A 12,396-nucleotide genomic window follows, 5' to 3' on the forward strand; every position below is an offset into this window, starting at 1 on the left:
TCTGAGGCCTAGCTTTATCTCTCGCTTTCTTTTTTTGGTGCTGTTCAGTTTAGTCAGCAGGAAGATTTAACCTCCACATTGTACAGTAGCCCAAGCATTACTCATGAGGGTTGGTGAGATGCTCTTACCAAACTTGTGATGTACTGACTTACAGCTGCACTCTGTACAAGTTGCATTCTAAATGTTTATGGAATGACAGACAGGACGCTTTGTGTGGTAGCTAGCTATGTGTGTTATCTATGTGTGTTATTTGATTCGCAATGGCTGATGCTAATAGCTAGTGACCTGGGTGGTAGGGTTGCCAACCGTTCCGTATAATACGGAATCGTCCCGTATTTGACACATAAAAGTCTTATTCCGTATTGAACTGATACGGAACACACTTTGTTCCGTATTTTTGAGAATCAATTCTGTGCAAATCCATGACAGACACAGACATAGCTTCTAATATATGTCAGACTATGAACGAAGACATTTGTAGGATATGATAAGAAAAAAAAACGACGGTGGGTGCGGTAGATACTAATTTCTTTTTTTTCCCCCTGTTTGTCTATGATCAGCGTAGCGTTTTTAACATCTTGGAACATCATTAGAGAATGCCCTTTTAATTGGTCGTTTCAGTCATTGTGAGTCATGTATCGTAGCAACGATGACGACAAGTGACAACAGCGGGAAATGTAAAAATGACTACCTCTGAGCAGCCGGTGAAAAAGAAAAAGAAAAGAGCACAAAAATATAGAATTGAATGGGAAAATAGCCGCACATCTTATTTTACATTCATTTTATGTTCCACAGAAAAATGAAAGTAAAATGAGGACAGAGTTTTAATTTGCACTGTACTGTTCCTTTAACTCATAGAGTGCTTTACCTGTATGTAAATGTGTATGTTGGGGTGAGTTCTTTAGTTTAAAATAATTATTTTCTGTGTACAATTGTGCCCACATGTGTGTTCGGTTTATATATATGTGAGAGAGGAGGTGTACAAGAGCATAATATGAACAAGAACAGTGTTCTTGTGTGTACTCCTTTTCTGAGGACCGTCTCACTTTGTAACCCAAAGCCCCAAAGGGCCAATGAAATACAGGGGAATATGAGGAAAAACCTAGTGAGGGTGGAAAAGAAAACAGAAATCCCCTGCTGTGGGTCATGTCAACTGAAATGAAAAACTCCTCAAACCAGGGAGAGTGGTTTTCATGATGTCATATTTGATGTAATCACTCTCACCTCTGTCACAAAGCGTGTTTATAATAATTTGTGGTCATTAATGCTCAATTTTAGCCAGCTTGTGTGTGATTTTGTACAGTATGTGCTAGGCTATACTGTAGTTTGTCTTCAAAAGTGAGCTAAATTTAATAAAAGCATTTGTAGATGTCATCAATTAGAAGAAAAAAAAAGATTTATGTGAAATTATTTTGTACTATATATTGTTTATATAGTTTATATCTTCAATAAATGTGTATGTAAATTGTATGCCATATATAATTTTAATTTGTATATGTGTAGTGTTCGGTTTTTGAAGACAGCATTGCTTATCTAAAAACTGTACTCTGAAGCCAGGACCAATAGGTCTGGTGCAGGTATATATGAGGATGATAAGATGACTGTCTGTAGCATTTTGTGTAGAGCAGCTGCTTTTCATTGCATGTCATAGAAGCTGTCGATGAGGTCATCCTTTCTAATGTCTTCCTTGAGCACTGGGCACTGATCCATTTCCTATTTAGGAATCTCCACAGCACTTAATCACTCAATGTGACTAACTGTAAATTGACTGATGAGCAGCAAGCTGCTCTGGTTGTGTGTGTGTGTGTGTGTGTGTGTGTGTGTGTGTGTGTGTGTGTGTGTGTGTGTGTGTGTGTGTGTGTCTTTGTAAAAGTGTCTGTGTTCATTGGCCACAGATTTGAGGTTGAATGACAGCTTTGTTCCTTCTCCCCAATGATGTAATTACAGACCACAAGTCAACACCCAGTTATCCACTCATTTTCCCTCTCTCTTGCTCTTTCTCTGCCGGTCTATCTTTCTTTTGCTCTTTCTTTCTGTCATGATATGTGCAGATAACATGAGATGAGATGTGCAGGCCTTTACATTTTCATCTGCCTACATTTTGTTTCTCACCACATAAAAAGTGTACACCATGTATTAATTATGCTGAAATGTTTATAGAAATATCCACTTTTAAAGGTATATTCCATCATGTTAAGCATGGCATGCTGCTGATTACCACATACGTTTTTTTTTTATCTAAATAGATGAACTATACCACATCAGTTTGTAAAAATGAACAAAACCGATACAGAAATGGATTTATAATGGAAGTTTGTTGTCTGCTTGCCCCGTAGACTCTTCCTTTTCTATAAACTTGGTTTCTTACGAAGATTTTGGGCAAGCCACTTTGAAAACATGCTTGTGGACATCTTGAATGCTAATTGCACTATACATGGAATTCATTTGGATTATATGACATTTCAATACATGTTACATATTAAATTATGGTATTACATTTTCATTGAATGAATTCTCTTTTCTTTGTTACAGCTAACTGTACGCCCCCATGCAAAAATGGAGGGATGTGCTTGCGGCCCCACATGTGTGTGTGTAAGCCAGGCTCTAAAGGCAAGTCCTGTGAACAGACCACTCTCCCTCCATCCTCTCATCCAACCGGACCAGTAAACGGACACACCAACAGTGGACTTCCAAACGGAGGTCATACGAATGGATACTCCAACGGTCATAATGTAATTCCCCAGCGCCCCATTCCTCAGCAGATCTTCCCACAAGGCCAAGGTCAAGTGCCTTTACCGTTGCCAGGCAAAAACGTGGGACATCTGACTCTGTCCATGAAGCCATCACCTAATGGACCCATTCCTTATCAACCACAGTGAGTATGACGGCTTGATTTAGAGATGTATAGCCTCCTGCTATTGTAAGACTGTCATGGTTCATGATGAATTTTCAGTCATGATTGTTGTCTGACTTTGTGCTTAATGGGAAGCATATTTTTTTCCAACTGCTTAATCAAACTGCAAAATCTTTTCATGTCACACGATTTTTGAAACCTCTCACTCAAAGTGCAAAACTACACACCAAATTTCCAAAACCATAAGCTATTTCTCAGCCTTTGACTCAGTTTTCAATTGCATAAAACACTTTTTTCAAAACACTACCCACAATTTTCTACGTAAAACACCAAAATCTAACAGGAATATATTTTCTGTTTCTACATTGCATTGGTGTTTAGAGTACTTGTTACCCCTCTCAACAGATTTTCACTGTACATTGTATTGAAATGTAGAGAAACCTATGAGAGACCAAAGAGCTTTAGATTTAGAACAACAGTGTTTACATGGTATATCCAAAAATGTACTATTATGAAAGAAGTGTTTGCCATTTGATGCAAATGCTTCATTCTGGCATGTGTTTATGGCATTTTGAATGCAGTGTTACATTTTGAAAGAGATGTGAGGCATTTTGCATTTTGTGTGTGCAGTTTTGGGAATCGTGTGTAGAGTTTTGAAAAAAGGTGACAGTTTTGAAAATGTGTGTAAGCAGTTGGAAAAAACTGTAATAAGACTTAATAAATTGCGAAATTTGAAAAACGATTATGCAACCTAAATGTGTGAATATCGGTAATGTATACACTATTGATAAACCGATAATCAGACTGTTTATTTAAGGATATGCGCTTTAGTTTAGCATAGCAAATGTGTTTGAGTAAGGTATTTTGGACCTTTTAGATTCCTCAGGCTCTTTATCATTTTATTATTTTGGAATGAACTCCATAGCTCAATATTAATTCCAGACATCAGAACTGCAGATGTTAACGGTCTCTGCCTATTTCATGCCTCCTACTACTCAGCCTCTCAGCCTGGGTCTGTTTTACAGAAATACCTACTGTTCTTAATTCTGACTCACTGAAATCTTTTTACATGACTTACACTTGGGCTCTCGCCAAATCATGACTCCTGAAGTCCTGATGTCAGCCTAGTTTTTTCCTTTAATTTTTTTTTTATGAGAATCCTTTTCCGTGACTGAAAAAAGCCCCCTGCGGGCTCTTTAGTGTCTTGTGTTTTTTGAGTAGGGTTTGGGGGTTGATTTGACTAAACGGCTTTAGACCTGTAAAGTTCATTATCATATTGGACATGAGCACAGCTTTCTTTCTTCCTTCCTATCAGAGCAAATCAGACTGACTGTAGACGCTGAGTCAAAATCTCGAGATGTGGGGAAAGCCACAGAATTTGCCCCCATGTTGTTTCCAGGAAAAGCTGTAATACTGCAGCAGGGCAGGATATTGATGAATTCCACTTAAAATATTAATGAAAGCAGTTTATGTGTTGGGACTGACGTGCACGTTCAGTCAGAGTTTGGACGTTTCTGCTTGGTAATTGCTACCAGACCTGTCCTCGAAAGCTTCTGCGGGTTTCCACTGGGGTTTATTGTGTGCATGGAGGAGGTAAGCCTCTCTCCAGAACTCCTCTTCCTCTCAGCTGCAGACAAACATTTTGCTCAACATTTGAGAGGAATTTCCTGTATTTTAGATATTTAGATTATTTTAAATTTTATCAGTATATGTAATCAGTATTTAATTATATTTTTAATATTAAATTTAGATTACACAACAAGGAAAGGCTCTGAGTGTTGGTTGGGTTGTCAGGATACCAGAATTTACATAACATTTTGTGTTTGTTAATATCTTGTGAAGACAGATGTTTTGAGCAAGAAATACACAACGGCTTTATGGCAACCAACAGTCACCAGTCAGGCATCTCTTGGGTGACTGTGCATTTTTCTTTTTCTTTTTTTTTCTTTCTGTTGAACACACAATGGTGTACAGTAATGGCATTGTAGGGTGACATTTTTAAAGAATTATACCAGATATGTTATGGTTAACTTGATAATTGAGAACCGATTATGTTCTAAAAAAGTGTTGATAAGCCAGTAATCAGTCTGTGTGTAACAGTTTATTTTATTTTATTTTTAGCATGATAACAAAGTATCAAAATCCTGCCTTTCCATATCGTCAGTTTTGAAAACTGGTGAGTTACTGTCGCCATGTTGGTTCTCCTAGACTGTCTCAGTGTTGCCAGGGAAACTAAAGCAAAGATTTATATATGCATAATTTTACACACAGAAACATTTAACATCATGTGTTGTTTTTAACGTCACATTTCACATAACTGTTATTTTGTCAAAATATGACAGTTATTAGCCTGCATTTTCCTCCAAAACTGACAGCACAAGTGAAAGTTTTATTGAAGCGCGGATTGAGTGATTTGTTGGTGTGAGTGTGACAGGCATCTGTGAGTCATTAGCGTGGGTTTAGTGTAGTGCATCTGTGGTTGGGTGTCATCACAGCAGAGACAGGTCAGTGAAATGGTTATTCAAACACTTTCAAATTCAAATCAAGTATTCTAGAGAACTATGTAATACATATTTGACGTCTGAATGAACTCTGTAACACTGAAATATTGTAAGGTATCATTTCCAAACTGGTTTCATGTGGCAATGTTTTACAGGTGTGAAGTGGGTTCAGTGTGCAAAAGTTTTACTGAAAAACATCTCTCTGCTACCATTATTTAGAATTTATAGTTTATAGAGTTGAATTTGCAGAGAGTCTTGGATTGATCTTATATGGTGAGAAAGAGCTTTTGATTTATAGTTGAGTGCGTTTGTCTATGTGTGTCTAGAAAACCTGATCCATCCTCAGGAACGTTGCTGGTCATGAAAAGGATTGAGATTGGCCCCATAGGCACTTTAAGAGAGATATAATAGTGTTTTCTGTTGACGCTTTATTTTCCGAGCCTGGATCAATGCCAAGCATTGTGCTCGAGCTGTGTGGCACACTCTATTTACTCTGATCCTATTGTTTAACTAAAGTGATTTGAGGTGTTTAATGTTGGAGGTTATGAAGTCATATAGTGTTTATGTGCTCTGAGGATTTTTCTGTGTTGACTTTTCAAGATCTCAAGTAAACTCATGAATCCTTGGTTGCCAGTTTAGGTGACCTTTAGGTGAGTTGAACACTGAGACATTTCTCCTTATAGTATTTATATAAAACCATAAGTTGAAACTGACAGTCAGTTTTTGATATTGTTCACAGCTAATCGAATCAGATTTTAGTCGAAAATAAGATTAAAAGTTAAAGTGAATAAGAGGCCTTACACTATTATCTATGAAAACTGTCAACTAGCATGTTCGTTCTGTTCTGCGCCTGCGTGTAAGTATATATCTGTCATTCAAAAAGGCAAACCGAAACTAGGACTAGTACAGATATACACAAACTGCAAACAAAGCAGCGCTTGCTTACTATTTATAGTGTGAATCACGCTGATCACTTTCTTTATTCCTGTCAGCTTATGTTATTATGAAAATATTTGTGCATTGGAATGCTCAAGTAAGATGACGTAAACTTAACAGCCTTCTGTCTGTGCCATTAGCCAATCAGAGTTCTCTCTCTCACCGACGGCCCAACGCCGATTCAGCATGTTGAAAACAACAATAACCCAACGGCATCCAACTAGAGCCAATTGTGCGAACACTGAAATCACTGAAAAACGAAGCCAACTAAGATGGCCGACCGTCGGCTTGGTCTGTCCCAGCATTTATAAGACAAATGACAAAGCACTCACCAAAACCACAAATAACCAGTAGTTGTATTATTAATGGTAAATAGTGTTCAGTTTACTCTTATCAATACAATTGTCTGTATATATAAAAACAATTGTGTTAATAAATAAATAAAATACCCAGTGTAATTAGTACCAATGGATATTGTGGCTATAGCTGTGTATAGGTTGTTTGTGTGTACAAGTATGCTGGGATAACTGTAGCTGAAGAAGTAAACGTTAAATCAAAGAAGAAGAAAAAAAGAAACAATCTAGGGTTCACACATTTCATTTCTTCCTTCACTCTTTTTCCTGTTCCCAGCTAGCACAGGCTTGTCTCTTCCAGTCAAACTTGCAGCTGATGTACACATCCTGTATGTGCACTGTACACTGTGAAAAAAATCTGTAGAAGAACAGATTCAATAGCAGTATGTTTTCCGTTAAGTTTACAGAAATTCCATCAACCCTAAAGTTACGTTACTGTTAGCCTCCAGCTATAAAAATCCACCCATAATAGAGCAGTGCTGTTAACACACACCTGGCTCTGTAACTCCTGTCAATCACTGAGGTCTGGAGTTCACCGTTGCTGCTTCTCTCATGTCTGGCAGGACTTTGAAGTGTCAGTCACATCCAGGTTACACCCATGCAGTGAGGTGCCACCCCTCCTCTGTGGATAAGTGTGAACTGTCCTGCTGACGGGGAATTAAAAACTAGGGGAGAGGTCCATGGTGTCTTTAAAGTCATGGTAGTGGCTGTTAGCTGAAGCTTAGCATTCAATTTCTTAGCATCCTAAGAATATGATTGATACCTGCAATACAGCTGAAATTTTGCTACAAAATGTAATGGGGAGCATGGACAACAAATATTAAAGTCAGCATTAAAACAGAAGTTGCAATAGTCTTTTCTTCCCTAATGTGACGTAGATATCCGAATGAAATTGGCTTCTCAAACAAGAAAAATATAGGCTGGGACTGGATTTTATCCATCGGGAATTGATTGGATTGTTGGATCATCAGGTTGAACATAAAATAGCTAACATTCATAATTTATTTGCAGCTGAAAGGTTGCACGTATATGTAACAAGCAAAGTTGATCATTATGTCAGAAAGATAACAGTTCTGCTGTTGTTCATAAATACCGGTATGTAATGTTGTACATTGTCTCAATGTGTAGTGAGTCAGGGTCCTTACTGTCATACCAGTGCCTGAATTTGTGCACATGATATACTGATTCATGACCTCGGAAGCTAGGAAGCTAATTGAGATGCACCGCAAGTGTTATGCATCAGTGATTAAATTGGGTCTGCTGGTGTTTAGGAAACAAAAATGCATATATATATCCATCTACAGATGATATAGAAGAATCAGAAGCATCCTGATGTGGGTCATTGGGTTCATTAGAAGAGAGCTGTGTAGCGTCTCGCTGAGCATGAGGGAGGAACCGCAGCAGATTCAGCCAGATTCTGGGAATAACAAGAGGATAAGAGCGGAAGGAGAAGAATAGACAAAGTGGTCAAAAAAGTGGGAGAAGGAAATGGAAAACTGAGATGGTCAGAGTACCATATTATGAAAGGAGGAGGATGGGCAGAGTGGTACAGGAAGAGAGAGAGAAGTAGAGATGACAGAGTGAAGGAGGAGACAGAGAGAGAAAAGGACATGTAAAGAATAATTTTTTCTATGTGAAAAAAGCAACATCTGGAGATCACGGGAGTTCAGATCTATGTAGCTTTTCAGTTTTGATTGAAAGGGAGAGAGTAAAAAAAAATCTGCATCTTTTTTTCGATTTAATTACAGCACGTCTGCCAGTGTGCGAGGTCGCGCCAGCTATTTTGTTGAGACTGGAATTGGAGCTTATGTTTATAACTTTCTCTCTCTCTCCCTTTTTGACATCCCCCTCTCACTCTCATCTCCTCTCTGATGCAGTTGTGGAGTTCACCAGTAGCTGGATGATTCGTACATATATAATTCACATTAAATGTTTATCCCTAGTAAAATTTGAAAACAAAGCCTCAGGACTTTGTCTCCATACTAATAATTATTCATTTTTATTACATTTTAGCTCAGTGTTACAATATATTGTAGTGTTTTCTCCATTTACAAATTGCATTCTTGGCTATTCCAATTCAGTGGATTATGAATGCAGTACAAGTTGCTAAGTTACTACGTTACAATTTACTAAGAGCAAATATAAAATTGCTTATTATTATGGTCAATATACTGTACATTACAGTTAAAAAGTTTGGGTCAATAAGATTGATAGTTTTTTTTTTTATTCAGCAAGGACAAAAAATAACATTGTTACAAATATAAATGTTGCTCCTTTGAACTTTCTATTCATCAGAGTCCTGATTTTTTAAAATCATGGTTTCCACAAGAACATTAAGCAATAACTTATTGCTGAGAACAGTTTTGCTGCAAAAAATTTAAAAAATGTTTGTGCCAATTATAAATGTAGGTAACAATTTATATTTAGGTGACATAGTTAAACGGTACTACATGTACTTATAGTAATAACAGTAAATTATGCATAATTACAAGTAACTAACCCTAAACTAAACCCTAACTGTAACTTTACAGTAAGTACATGTAGTTATTTAATATTACTAATACTCAGTACTTATTTGAGGAAGTACAATGTAACTACATAGTGTAACCGAAATGTTTCTTGAGCAGCAAATAAGCATATTAGAAAAATTTCTTAAGGATCATGTGACACTGAAGGCTGGAGTAATGATGCTAAAAATGTAACTTTTCATCATAGGAATACATTACATTTTAATTCTATTAAAAGAAAACAGTTGCAGCCTTGGTGAGCATAAGAGACTTCTTTCCGACCCCAAACTTTTGAACTGTAGTGTATACTGTATATTATATATATAATTTTGTATGTGGTTCTTTTAAGTACCATGCTATTTTAGACCATTCTGGCTAAGCTATTTTATTTTAAAGATATGTAGTTTTGACATTCCAAGTTATTATATTGCTGGGCTTCAATAGACGCATTAGAAGAAGTGAGCAGAGCCGCATCACATGTGTCCAACCACTATGCTCCAAAAACCATAATTACAATTCATATTACCAGGATTTACTCTGAATCTCTGCCCAGTGTCGTAAAATTCAATATAAACAGCTCATTATACTCCCGCTCCCCATGCGCAGAATAATCTTAGGGCAAATAAACATTAGTGATTTTTTTTTTTTAAAGCAAAATATGTGGCTTCATTGCCACAGGAGCAGCAATGAGTGCTGACTGGCTCTTTTGAGCGCATTCTGAATCCAGAAGCGAGCGGGTTCAGTTCCAGTCTCAGACAGGTTCCTCTTCATCAGAGACGGAACATGTAAACAGATGCCCTGCTGATCTAACCTGTCTACCAGAAGAGACACTGTGGGTGGAAATCAGCTGGGATCACTATAGCTAAATGCTCTGGCTTTCTTCTCAGTAAACTTTTGCTCTTACTGGTCTGCTGTAGTGATGAGTGGAGGCTATAAAAGATCCCGCTGTTCTTTTGTTGTGGTTTTCATTGAGATATTTGAATGCAGACCACACAGTTTGTTAACTACTCGCCTGCAAATCTCATTTCATATTGAAGGAAATACTAAAGTAGTTTCATACTAACTTATTAAATGCATTTCTCACAGGGAATACATATATATATTTTATGTTGTTAATATTGCTGCATCACTTTAATTTGCTGTCTAGGCAAAAGGCAATGGTTTGATTAGATCTGTGAGAGCTTTAGACGCATTCTGAATGAAAGTAGACTCAAACTAAATTGTAAGCAACTTATAAATTGTAAATAGTTCATTATGTTAGACATTTTCCCACTGACTATTTTTAAGTGCCATTAAAAGCATGAAATGGACCTTCAATTCAGCAAGGACACGTTAAATTGATCAGAAGTGACAGTAAAGATATTTGTAATATTACACAATATTTATATTTCAAGTAAATGCTGTTCTTTGTTCTTTTAAACTTTCTATTCATCAAAAAGAATCCTCAAAAAGACTATATATATATATACAGTATATATATATATATATATATATATATATATATAAAATAGACTATATATTTTCTTATTTGTTTTCATTGACTTTTTTTTTTCAAAGACATTTTCAAAAAAACTTCTTCCCCCAAAACGGTCTTCCAATTTGTTCTAAATTGTGCATTAATTAATGAGGTTGACTAACATTCGATTTTTTATCTTTTTGATATATTTTTTTTCTTTTAGTTGGTGTGCTTACTGTAAGCTGTTACATAATTTACTCTGAGATGGTGCAAAAGAAGATATTTTCCAGATATTTTGTTTTTTTTCTATGCAATGAATGTCAGTGGGGTCCAAAACATCACTGCACACCATTGACGTTCATTGTATGGACAAAAAATATACTTTTTTCAACATTTTCCTTTTTTTGTGTGCCATAATTTCAACAAATTCATACAGTTTTGGAACAACATGAGGGTGAGTAAAGCTACAGTATCCCTTTAAGATCGAATAGTCAAATAGTCATTCGGTCAACCTGCCAGTTGAATTTTTTAAATATGTTGTTTTGTACACCGAAGACACTGAAGAGTGCTTTGCTCTAAAATATCCATCTCCATCCTTTATGGTGGTCCACATTTGAGCAGGAAGACAATTATAACCTGAACAGTGCTCAGCTGTCTCAGCTAAACACACTGAAACAAATATTCTGGGCCACAGAGGCAGAGCACATCTGGGCACAAACCCAATTGTTTCCTTATGATGATTTACATTACGCCGCACATGTATTCACAGATTTATGTCACCGTCTGCTGAACATTCAATAACAAGTGTAAGAGAATGCTGTATTTCACATGCATACATCAAATGTGCAGTGTACATTTTACACACGTGTGTTATGTGGCGCTGAAAGTGTCCAGTCAGTCCTTCAGGGAGGGTTCTCGTCAGGGATAGTCTTACGCTGTCTCGGCTGCGGTTCTGGGTGCTTGGGCTTTACGTCAGTGTCCTAAGTGTCTTACGGATTGATATTTTTCTAAATGATGTCCTCATTTGTGTGTGTGAGAGAGCGTTTTTCAAGTAGGTCTGGTGTTTTAATGAGGACCCGTGTGTTCATAGTTGGTGTTTGTGTGTGTAGGTTTAAATGTATTTACAGGTTGTGTCGTTGGGTGTGTGTTTAGTTTGTATGGGTGTGTGTGTGTGGTTTGGCTTGAGTGTGTGTGTGTGTGTGTATGTATTTAGAGAGGGTCTGTGTGGTTGGTGTGGCGTGTTTGTGTGTTTGAACTGTTGCAGTGATCCACAGGTGGTGGGCTGGTCAGGTTTCTTGTGCTGTTTGGTTTCAAGCTGAAATGCAGCCTGGCAGTGAACCAGAGTCTGGATTCATGGAGCACCTCGGGTTTAGTGCGGTAGACCTGTCCAGACACCTGTCAGACGAGAAGCCCGGGAGCAATGGGAGAGAGACAACAAAAGATACCCATGTCCTCCCCGTCGCTGTGGCCGCCAGATCGTGCACCTGTTGATGAAGAGCTACGAGAGACAGTCGTGGTGTAGTACAGCCCTCTTGGAGGAGATTAGACTAAGCCAGCTGGCCTCCCTCACAAAATTCAGTTTTCCTGTCTACATGTGCAGGAAACCCACAGCTCTTTCCACACCAAGTCTGGTATTGCAGCTTATTAGGAAGTTCATGACTGGCTTTAAAATTATAAATGCTCTTGGCTTGATTAGTAATAGTGCTTGCTTAGTCAACGCCCAAAAAATCAGCCAAACACCCAGCATCACCGCATTGAGCTGCAGTCATTAGTAATTGCGCACAAGTGT

The 12,396-nt window shown here is 37.6% G+C and overlaps 1 protein-coding gene across 3 annotated transcripts in view; it reads left to right on the forward strand.

Moving 5' to 3' along the window:
• Positions 1 to 12,396, forward strand: part of ltbp1 (latent transforming growth factor beta binding protein 1) — a 79,783-nt gene that overhangs the window by 8,531 nt on the left and 58,856 nt on the right. For all 3 annotated transcript variants that reach the window (XM_079633874.1, XM_079633875.1, XM_079633876.1), the window contains exon 3: positions 2,533 to 2,875. In XM_079633874.1, the coding sequence (XP_079490000.1) occupies positions 2,533 to 2,875 (343 nt within the window). The remainder of the gene's footprint in view (positions 1 to 2,532; positions 2,876 to 12,396) is intronic.

This window comes from Phoxinus phoxinus (genome assembly GCF_949152265.1).
Source record: "Phoxinus phoxinus genome assembly, chromosome: 13".
Taxonomy (NCBI): Eukaryota; Metazoa; Chordata; class Actinopteri; order Cypriniformes; family Leuciscidae; genus Phoxinus; species Phoxinus phoxinus.